The 11,758-nt window shown below is 37.4% G+C and overlaps 1 protein-coding gene across 1 annotated transcript in view; it reads right to left on the reverse strand.

The window, feature by feature from the left end:
• Positions 1–218: 218 nt before the first annotated feature.
• Positions 219–11,758, reverse strand: part of tyro3 (TYRO3 protein tyrosine kinase) — a 16,961-nt gene continuing 5,421 nt past the window's right edge. Inside the window, exons 5-19 of the mRNA XM_079457895.1 lie at positions 10,881–10,967; positions 9,436–9,551; positions 8,456–8,636; positions 7,606–7,748; positions 6,158–6,296; positions 5,832–5,958; positions 5,447–5,541; positions 5,264–5,359; positions 5,061–5,141; positions 4,854–4,946; positions 3,912–4,033; positions 3,477–3,586; positions 3,190–3,349; positions 2,933–3,069; positions 219–1,962 (exon numbers count right to left, since the gene is read on the reverse strand). Coding sequence (XP_079314021.1) covers positions 1,533–1,962; positions 2,933–3,069; positions 3,190–3,349; positions 3,477–3,586; positions 3,912–4,033; positions 4,854–4,946; positions 5,061–5,141; positions 5,264–5,359; positions 5,447–5,541; positions 5,832–5,958; positions 6,158–6,296; positions 7,606–7,748; positions 8,456–8,636; positions 9,436–9,551; positions 10,881–10,967 — 2,117 coding nt within the window. The 3' untranslated portion in view covers positions 219–1,532. The remainder of the gene's footprint in view (positions 1,963–2,932; positions 3,070–3,189; positions 3,350–3,476; positions 3,587–3,911; positions 4,034–4,853; positions 4,947–5,060; positions 5,142–5,263; positions 5,360–5,446; positions 5,542–5,831; positions 5,959–6,157; positions 6,297–7,605; positions 7,749–8,455; positions 8,637–9,435; positions 9,552–10,880; positions 10,968–11,758) is intronic.

Below are 11,758 nucleotides of genomic sequence, written 5' to 3' on the forward strand. Positions count from 1 at the left end.
ATGGCGGGGAGTATAGTATGAATACGACGCATTGCAGAAGTAAAGGCGCATAATACATAAAAGCAATGATACCGCCTTATTTTTAACTTAATAATTTGACAAACGATTGCGTGTAAAGTTAACTCGACATTATTTCTCAATCTGTAGGGGTACCGGACCGTCTCCTAATCCTTAGGTTTGAAGCCACGCCCAATAAAAAAATCAATGCAGAATATTTTGGGAATGAATGTTTTATTTACATTTTTGTTCAGTTTGTAAACACCATCCAAATGCCCAACAATGTGCAATATTCTTGCCATTTGCAATATATACATCTTCATGTTTTTACTGTTTGCATACCAAACACGTGTTAAATATGTCTTTGTTTAACTTTACAAAAAATGTACATCTGCTTTGAAATAAGTGTAATGATATGACATGTTAATGGCAGGTGCAAAAACACATGTTGATGAGCGAGCGGATAGTTTTCAGCTTTAATAGTTAATAACACTTGACAATGTATAAGATCTACAACAAACACGACAGTTTATTACATCATTTACATTTGATCATTTAGCGGATGCCTTTATCCAAAGCGTTTACAAATGATTTAACATTAGTGATAAACTACAATAGAACAAAAGCTGGCTGTCGTGGCTCTGTAATACTTGCTTTTGCAGAATGATCATTCCACATAGCATGAACCAAAATAAACCTTAAGTCCCTTGATATCCCATTCTCAGAATGCTCCAATGAGGGTTTGCCGTAAAGTTTAACCAAGCACGATGAGAGTTTGACAGACCCTAAAGGGACAGTTCACCCAAAAAAATGAAAATTCTTCATTTACTCACCCTCATGTCATTTACAATCTGCAGAACACAAAATATGACTTAAATAACTAGTTTGATAAACAAAAACATTTGCGCCCACTGACTTCCAATTCATTGGCACAAAACAACTGAGACATTTCTCGAAATATCTTCTTCTGTGCTCCAAATGAAAAAAGAGCAATATACAGGTTTGGAATGGGATGAGGGTGAATAAATAATTGAAGGATTTATTTATCTGGTGAGCCATCCCTTTAACTCACTGCAGGTTATAAATACAAAAAAAGTTGTTTTTGTAAAAAACTCTTAAATGAAGGCACCTTATCTGTGAACCCCAGCAACTGGGAAGTCACAAGTACAAAACATAGAGAAACTTCTGACATTACCAGCACAAACAACACCTAATTTCTTACAAAACACTTCATAAATCACAGATTTTACTCAAAAAATGACGGCATTTCTACAGTCAGAATTAGTAAGAGAATATCAATTAGCATTGAAATTACGTGTCCACAAATCATTTTTCTAAAACGTATTAGCAGCTGATTGTCCACAAGGTGCTTCATGTCACTAGAGTTAGCATGGAGAAAAGTTCTGAGCATTATTTCTGGGTATTTCCCAGTGCAACTTCATAGTAATGCTTAGTATGTTTATAGAGCTGTTGTTCTTTTACCAAATGTTCTCTACATGTGCAACAGACAGAGGGAACACACACACAAAAAAAAATCACACATTAATGATGACATCCTCTTCTTCGTCTCTGATGTCTTCCAATTGGCCATCGTCAGAGTGTCTGGTCTCATCATCTCTTCTGTGTGGACCGGCGATGTACCGATAGTCTCCATCAATAGCAAGTGCAGCACCTGATGGCACCATTAGCCAGTTCTTCTCATCCTCCTCCATACCTGCGCACAGCCAGGGCACCCACCACAAGGGCTCATCGCCACTACGGGTCCCTGTATCCATCCCTGGCCCGGAGGCCTGCTCTTCATCATCCTCCAGGTTCACATACAGCATTGCCTCTTTTTCAGGAGTTGGATCTTTTTCAGGAGTTGGATTCAACATCGCCCACTGAACCTCCAGCTGATCGATCAGGCATTGGAAACTAGGGCGACACTTTGAAACAGGAGACCAACAGCTGTGCATAATCTCATACCTGGAGGTAAAGGAAGAAATAAAATAAAAATATAACCATAACATACATATAGCATTTAAAATGTTACATTGGGGTGTCTCAATATATCAGTATTGAAAATAATGTAATATTAAAAACATAAATTATTGATATTGTGTTATCTCTACACATATAATATTTGACATAATTTAGCACCTGTTTCAAGTATGGTTTTAAGATTGCCATTCATTAGTCATACATTGACTGATGATTTATTTTGAAATTCTACATGTTTCTGTGGATATCACTGTAATACCATGATAATACCATGAAGTTAAATAAATATTATAATAATTGAGCACTGGTCACATTTTGACTGATTATTTATTTATTTTACAACTATATCCATTTCTGCGGAAATCACGGCAATACCATGAAATGAAAGCCTGATATTGTGATAAAGAAATATTTGAAGAGTTTGGTTCCAAAATGAGATAAAAAGAAAGAAATCATATTTTTTATTATGTTAACATGTTTTATTATTGTGCAGTATTTTTTGAGTAATTATGGCTCAAATCCAAACAAACCAACTGCTGTTTCATTGATAGCAATTGAACTGCACAGTTATCTCATTTAGGAACTAAACTCTTCATTTAAATTATCGACCATATGTCATACATTGACTCATTGTTTATTTATTTAGAAAATCTATATATTTTTACTGATATCACAATAATACTACGAGGTGAAAATCTGATATTGTGATAAAGAAATATAATTATTGACCATTGGTCATACGTTGACTGATTTATTTATTTTAAAACTATATAAACAGTATATTTCAACAAATATCCCAATAATACTACGAAGTAAAAATCTGATATTGTGATAAATAAATATTATAATTATGTTTAATTATTATTAGCCTTAATTATCTGTTCATGTATACTGTATATATTATACAAAAATAAGTACTTTACAGAGTTTATATACTTAAAGAACCAAAACTTACATGTCAACAGGGCAGTCTGGAGGCTGTTTGAGTCTTTCTCCCTTGATAAGATACTCATAGATTTCTGAGTTCTCCACTCCTGGATAAGGTGTCTGGCCTCTGGTCATGATCTCCCACATGGTCACACCAAATGCCCACTAGCACAAAAAACATCAACTTGACCAGCCTAACAAACACTAAACATCTAAGAGTAAAGAAACGATAGACAATTCAAGTGTCTAGTACTAGTAGTGAGAACACAGGTACTGTATTCATACCACGTCGCTTTGTGTTGTGTAGACATTGTCTGCTAAGCTTTCTAGAGCGATCCACTTAACAGGCAACTTTGAGACGGACCCTTGTCTGTAATAGTCTCCACTGTAGATTTTCTTCGAGAGACCAAAATCTGCTACACATACTGTCATATTTTCATTCAACCTAAAATCAAAGATGCATGGGAATAGAGATCTTTTATTTAGTGTTATAAGATATCAATGCAGATTGTCCTTTAAACATGATGAGCAGCACCTTTTTATGTTACACAAACACAAATGGAAAAACTCACATGCAGTTGCGGGCAGCCAAATCCCGGTGGATGATGTTTTTGCTGCTAAGATACTCCATCCCTCGAGCGATATCCAGCATGAACTGAATCAGAATTTGCACAGAGAGGGTCTACAAAAACAAGAGACAACAACATTACAAAAGACATATAGACACAATGCAATTAATTGAAGAGATTGAAACCGATACAATGCATGAAATGTTATCCACATTGTGGTTGTTTATAAAAATGAACATTTAACGCAATGTATTTGCTCTTTTTGAATGCCTGTTTGTGTCGGTATGTCAATAGTCCAACTGATAAATCATGGTGGAACGCTTAAATGAGAGGTTCCACTCCCAACACAAATTGATAATATGTATATCTGCTTGAATAAAAGCTTCTTTCAAATGAATAAATGTGTGAGGAGGTTAAAAGGTATCAAGACAAACGTACAAATGGTTCATCTCCAAGTCGAGACATAAGAAGAAAAGTGTGAAGATCTCCATGTTTAATATAGGGCAGGATCACCATGGGAACAGGCAGCCGCTGCTGAGCTCTTCTGTGTAGACTCACCCCTGCACAAATTAAATCACAAAAGCATCTCTATAGAATCTAGTTTAACGTTTATATACCAAGAACATTTATAATATATGCCTGAAACTTGAGAACGGACTTAATATTTCCCTATAGAATCAATATGAAAAGCTTAGCTGCCTTCACACATTTATAATAGCTAAAGGTGCTGTGTGTACATTTTTGGAGGATCTATTGACATAAATCTATTGAGCATTGCGTTAACAACGCAAGGTTGTGGGTTCGATACAAGGGGATTGCAGATACCTATGTAAAATGTATAGGATAATGCAATGTAAGTCGCTTTGGATAAAAGCCTCTGCCAAATGCCTGAATGTAAATGTAAATAAATGCAATAATGTGAATTTACACAATGAAGCAATAATTATGTATTACCTTAGAATGAGCTAATTCTATCTACATACACCGCAGGTGCCCTTATATGGAAATCGTCGTGTTGTTTCAACAGTAGCCCGAAACGGACAAACTGTTCTACAGAGCACGTTTCATAAATACAATATCTCCTTTGGCAAAGAAGCGAAAACGTGACAACATCTTAGTACTGTTTCAGCCGCTGTAGTGTTTCGAAAGGAGGGATAGAGTGAGCCGTCGCAACCTCACTTCAGATGCAGCTAAAATCTACACATTGGTGCTTTAAATAGTCCATAGTTAAATAAAAGAGTATAAATCACAAACTGTTTGGAGAAGAACACTGGCCAAGAAAACATTTGGTTTCATTACAATTTTATAATCAAATAATAATAATAAAGATAAAATAACGCTAAAGTTAAATTTCATTAAAGGAGAAGTGTGTCCACAAACCAATAAGCTGAATGACATTGGGATGGTGGAAGTCCTTCATATATGCCGCCTCTTTAAGACACTGTTCAATGTCACTGGTTGAGTTAATATCAGCTGTGTGACGTAGAAACATGCATTACTGCACAGTAAAAACAACACCAAAATGTAAAGACTTGATAAAATGGTCTCTGCACATTCCACTGCTCAAAGCTTTGCATGTTTTCTTACTTTTGAGGACCTTCACAGCAACCTTCTGCCCGGAGTTATTCTCTGTCTTGAGAAACGCTTCTCTCACCGAACCAAACTCACCTAGAAAACCAAACCCAAGAGCTATTCATACACTTCCAGAGAGTAGCCTACGGTAATTTTCTCGACTATTCACCAATTTATCTGATTTTCAACAACACAGGACTAATAACAATTTAGCCAACCTTTGCCAAGCATGCGTCCCAGAGTTAAGAGCCTTTCAGAGATGAGAACATCCTGTAGCTTAGCCTTCAAGTCACAACTGATTCCAAGACTGTCCACTAGAGGGAAGCACAGTCCAAATTCACCATTTACACCACAGCAAGTGTCTATAAGTATGTAGCATGTCAATACTATTGCACACTTACAACTGCATTCTGGGAGTTCAGGGTATTGCCTGTTGAAGGATCTGGCAGCAGTAAAAGTGACTTGGGCCTCTGTTCCTGGAGCTGCGAATGCAGACCTAAAATAAATGATAAAGATAAAAATGTTTACACATTTACATTTAGTCATTTAGCAGACGCTTTTATCCAAAGCGACTTACAAAGAGTTCGGGGAGCAATAAGCGATATGTCATACAAAGAGCAATAGCGCAATAGGTGCTAATACAAAGTTACTAGTTTCAACAACAACTAGACTACTACCCGTCGAGGGAAGAGGGTTAGTGTACATTTTTTTTTCTTTTTTTCATTTGTCTGAGTTAAATATGTCTTGAATAAACTTGAAATATTTATTTAATTCTGAAAAACACACCCGAACTGGGTCTCCTTTTCCCTTTTCCGTAATAGAACAGTCAACAGGAGCCCCACCATGGTGGCCACAAGAAGCCCGAAAAGCAGCCCGACCCAAATGTGGCCCCTCTGGGTCTGAGCTTGTGTAGCTGAAATGGCACAACAATGTTTAAAGCTACTTCGGCACAAAAGGGCGTTGAGTTTATGTTGGCATGTTTGAAATGACTACACTCCTGTATCGTAAACCACACATTCTCTTTACAATGTATCGTATTATGTCAAACACGGTTACATAACAAAAATAAAATGGTTGTTTTAGATGCAGTATGACAATGTGAATGGTCAGACCTGATGCAGGCATCACAAAAATCGGCTGACTCCATGGGCCACATCCTACTGCCGTGCAGGCCGAAACCTGAAAAGTGGAATTTAAGTATCGTCCAGCGCCCGAGAGGTGAGCGTAGTTTTCCTTGAACAGTAAGGAGTCCTGTAAACAGAACAAAATAAGACTTGTTTGACATGAAAACCAACACAGTTGCTGACAAGGCCATACATTTCACAAACATGTCTGACTATAAACGATTTACCGGTAAAAGAACCATAACTTGACTAAACTTAAATGCGACAGAGTTACACCCGACACATTCAACAAATTGTTTCATGAATATATTGTTAGACAATTAAAAGATGAATATAAATGAACATAATATAAATTAAATATAAATAGTTATATTATTAGCCGGTAACACTTTACAATAAGATGCGATTTGTTAACAATTGGTTAATGCATTGGCTAACACGAACCAACAATGAACAATACTTCTACAGCATTTATTCATATGAATTCATGTTAATTTCAACATTTATTAATACATTATTAAAATCAAACGTTGTCATTGTTAACATTAGTTAATGCACCATGTACTAACATGAAAAAACTGCATTGACGTGAACCAACATTGACAAGGATGAATAAATGCTGTAAAACGAAATTGTTCATTGTTGTCTAATGTTCGCTAATGTATTTACTAATGTTAACTAATAGCACCTTATTGTAAAGTGTTACTTTTTAGCCACCAGCGAGACCGTTCAACAAAAACACAGATTGTAAGGTAAAAACTAGGCGCGTGCGTCCAATAAAACAGTAATAAAATGTTATGACTGACCAATCTGAATCAAGTATTCCAGAAACCCATGTGATCAAATAGATTAACAGAATAAAACGAACAGCATTTAAAAAAAATTACATATTTGAAATAATTGATCAAAATTGTTTTGTTTATGTTGTTCCAAACCTTGTAATGTTGTTCTAAACGTTCAAATTTTCTCCATGTTTTCAACAAAAGATAAAGTCAAACACCAAACATAAGGATGAGCAAATAATTTGATGTGTAAAATGATCTGTTGTGATGATACAAGTTATGAGTCGTTTTAAAATGATGTCACCTACATTTCCAGAAAGTTAAGTTGTCAATCTGGATTATCAGGTTGAAACAACTGAACCACCTTGTAAATATAAATCTGCACATCACAATTTGATGCTTTTGTAAAGAACAAAGGTTTACATGTTTCTCCAGAGCTCATGTTTGGTCATTACGGTGAGTCATTGTAGAATCATTGACTGTAACTTGATCACGTCATGAGGATAAGAGCTAAACGTAAGAATACATTTCTGCTCATTGATCTAGGAAAAAATAAAACTGTATAATCTGTAATGAAACATGTATTTATCTTCATGTGCCTGAATGTATTTCTTCTGGAAGTGTGGCTTATGCTATCACTGAATAATAATGTACCTGACTCTCTCCTCCCCGGCTCCATTGTACTTTATATGCTAGTAATCGTCCACGTAGCTCCGCCTCCTCCAGCGGCACCCAAGTCAGAGTCAGCTGCTGCTCTGTGAGTTCAAAGGTCAAGTTCTTTGGAGCAGCTAATGGTGCTGTGTATAAAAGATAATAACATCGCAAAAATGAGCATGTGCATGAGTCAACTGCCACTCTGCAGAAAACAGTATCTGGTCAAGAGTCGACAATGCCTCTGCACAACAATAAACAAAGTCAAGGCTGATAAATGCTGAGTTATGCAGGTTGCAATGCCTCCCTCTGCCTGTAGATGGCATCACATTAGACTCCGTACATCATGCCGTGCATTGAAATGGATTGGGGACACACACAATAGCACATTGTACCACTCAGCATAGAATCTACTGGACTGTGGCCAGTGCTACCAGTTTACAAACACGCAAATAGGGTCAACAACAGAAATCCCTTCTGCTCCCCCAAAACCCCGTCGGCTCCTCCTCTTCAAGTCCCCTCGCCCCAGGCTGGGCTGTTTGTTTACTTCCAACCCACCGAAATGTCCGTCGGAATGGCTAATGATTTCAGTCTCAATGGAATGTTGAAGATGTGTGTCGTATAGAATCGTGCTTTGGGTAGTTGGCCACTATGGTTGAGAATTAGTCATTTCTAATACAGACCTTCTTGATCTAAAAACAAAATCATTTAGAGATGCAATAAAAGCAGAAAGTTGTAAGCGTCTTTTCTTTTGAGATGAGTCTCTCCAAACACAATTTCCTTCATTCCTTCCTTCGAGGAACCCTAACACTAATAAAATACTGGCATGATTATCTTATCTCCGGTTACATACCGGCCTCTGGAGTATAAAAGTCCATCCATTGTGAGAAGGGTGAAGATCCTACTTCATTATCGCAGCGGATTCTCACGCTGTAGTTTGAATGACAGCGGAGTGAATCAAACATGTGCTGAAATGGCGGAACTGGCACATCTACGTCAGGAAGTTTCACCTTTCTTCCAGCTCCCCTGGACATCTGCAGACGGATTCCAGACAGATTATTTTAATCTTAAACAAAATAATCGTTTTGAATGTAGAAAATGAAGGCTTGTGTACTATATTCCAAGGCTTCTGAAGATCTGGGTAAATCATGACATTTTTTATTAAAAGAATGCACTTTCTTTCACTGCAACTCTTAAAGGTCCCATCTGTCATTTTTTTGAGGCTCTATTGACAGAAATGCCATATAATACACATGACTATTACTTTAGAGGTTAATAAAGAACTTACATAATGAAGCGTTATGATTTTTTTGATCTACATACACCGCGGGTCCCCATACATGGAATTCGCCATGATGTTTCTACAGTAGCCCTAAACGGACAAACCGCTCCACAGAACACGTTTTGTAAATATGTTATCTCCTTCTGCGAAAATGTGACGACATCTTAGCCCTTTGTCAGCCACCGTAGTGCTTCGAAAGGGAGGGGTGGCTGCAATTCACAGCCTCACCGCTAGATGCTGCTAAACGTCATACACTGGACCTTTAAGATTTCATTTACGTGCATTGAAATATGGCACATGAGATTTGAGGAGATAACAGTGATTACCTAGTGATAAGTAATTTATTTGACATAGCAACCTTACGACTTCAGAAGACTTGGATTATGTTGTATACGCTACTTTTGTGTTACCCTCATTGACGCTCAACACCACTCAAACTCATTTGTCCACTTTAACTCTTTAAATTACCACAACCATGACAGAAATAAGAACACAAGAGCTTTGATCATTTGAAACTCAATGACACCACGTAGAAAACAGGAATACTCTACCTGTATAGTGCAGGTGGAAAGACCTGAATGTCCGGTGAAACCTGGGCTCCATGTTAGTGTAACGTTACGATCAGATGCCTGATGCACCTTGATACCCTGAGGGGAATCTGGACGGACTGTACACAAAATCACACATGAAGAGAAACTTTTAACACTATTAAAACTTTGTGATTAAAAACAAAACAATCTGTCCTTAACTTCCTAAAGGACAACGCATTTAGTGTTACTTTTAACTAAACCTTGTGTAGTCCCTTTCATTTATATAACACAAAATTACTTATTAACATAAAAAAACACATGATGGGCCCTATCATACACCCTGCGCAATGCACCAGGTGGGACGCAAGTGTTTTTTTTTTGCTAGTTTAAGCCCGATATCATTTTCACATTCTGCGGCACGTTGTGTAAATAGCAAATGCTCTTGCGCAGATTTGTTCGCTCATGTGCGTGCTGGTCTGAAAACTAGGTGTGTTCAGGCGCATTGTTGACGCGTTACTATTTTGAGGTGACTGAAAACGATTGCGCAGTATTTTGTATTTATTTAGAGGGGTTGTTAATAATGTGTGCCTATAGAGCTTGTCAATGGACATCACGCCGTGTTGAATGTTCCGCCATGTTGGGAGGCAGGCTGCTATTGCGTTCAATGGAGTTTTTTGTTTTTCTTGTTCGATTAAGTAATCGGTCTTGCTGTAATCAAAACTACAATACAATTTAACGGAGTCGTTCTGAAAAAGGCCCTGGTAGTTTCACTTTCGGTTTCTCCATATAAGTAACTGTACATATCAAAACAATAATTACAGCGGAGTATGAGCCTCCCAAGATGGCGGAGCAGCCGGTGGAACCAGGGCGTAAGCTTCAGATTCTCTATAGGTGATGCGCATAAATTTGCACATTACACACACAGGGACGAGCAGCAGCACATAAACATGTCAAATATTAAAATGTAAAGCATTACAATTTGCAAGTCCCGTAGATGGTCTGTTTTATGCCTTAACCTTGCACATGAGCAGATCCGTCTTTCCTCTCTGGGGCTTTAAAAGGGAATGGTAGATGAGACTCTGATTGGTTTATTGCACGTTAAGCCCAAAACACACTCATGACTCATTAAGAGAATAGGTACAACCCTTTTAGACTATGGCGCACTTACCATATTTTCCCTCGATAAACTAGCAAAAGTGGATTCGGACACGCCTTAAGTGGACTTGCACAATGCGCTTTACACCAAGCGCTTAGTTCCTTAAAATGGGGCCCAATGTGTAAAAATTATTTAACACCTTTTTTTGAGAGCGCAATGACAAAATGCATGCTTTCAACAATTTGATGATTGTTTTTGTTGTTGACAATTTATGACTGTTGTTACAATAACAATAAAAAAATGTGTTGCATTTGTTTTTAACTACAGACATATAAATCTGTGCAGTGTTTGTGTGCGTGATGTGTGTCACCTTTAATGTGCACCGTGCTTGTGCGGGACACAGAGATGCCTCGTGTGTTCCTGGCCTCACAGTAAAACTTTACACTCCCATTGATACCTGTCAAACACATGAAAAACACATCTCTATTCACATGATTAGAACTTACAAAATCTGACAGGTTTTCATGTCTCAGCTTGCCTTGTGAACAATGCAAAGATAGCTCTGGTATTCTGACAGATCGTGCAGTGAGAGAGTTCGTCTCACAAACCCATTTAGGCACGCGGTGAAGGTAGCTGATTGTGTGGGATTATTGAGACATAGACTTACATAGAAATCATGACTTCATACTTTCTCAGCATGGGCTGCTAAAAATGGAAAGTTAACTTTACTGGGGTTTATTATTGATCACTATAATGCATTCACTCAGAACTGTAGGATCCAGTTACAGAATGTAAAGACAGAAAATGAGCTCAACCTTTACAGTATACACCAACAGAATGTTTTTACACCATTGAAACTTTAGAAATGAAACCTTTATAGATATTTAGCGTATTACACATATCTCACAATGCTCTTTAATAGACGATCATTTCAAGAAGGGTCAATACCTGCTCCAATGAAAACTCTTTTCACAGTTAAGCTTTGACCAAACCCTAAAGTTGCCCCACCCACCGTAAACAACCATTGATTCAGTTCTTCAATTCAACTGCACAGTGTTTCATCTCAAAGATCTGAAAGAGGATTTTTGAAACAACAAACGTTTAATATGGTGTTTCATTGTGCTTTCCAGTAACCTGTTATTTGTGACAACATTATAATCTCACAGTGTGAAAAACATAACATTACTGTCACTTATGTCAAATACATTCCACAAGAATCTCTCTCTCTCTCTCTCTCTCTCTCTCTCT

This window comes from Barbatula barbatula (genome assembly GCF_947034865.1).
Source record: "Barbatula barbatula genome assembly, chromosome: 6".
Lineage (NCBI taxonomy): Eukaryota > Metazoa > Chordata > Actinopteri > Cypriniformes > Nemacheilidae > Barbatula > Barbatula barbatula.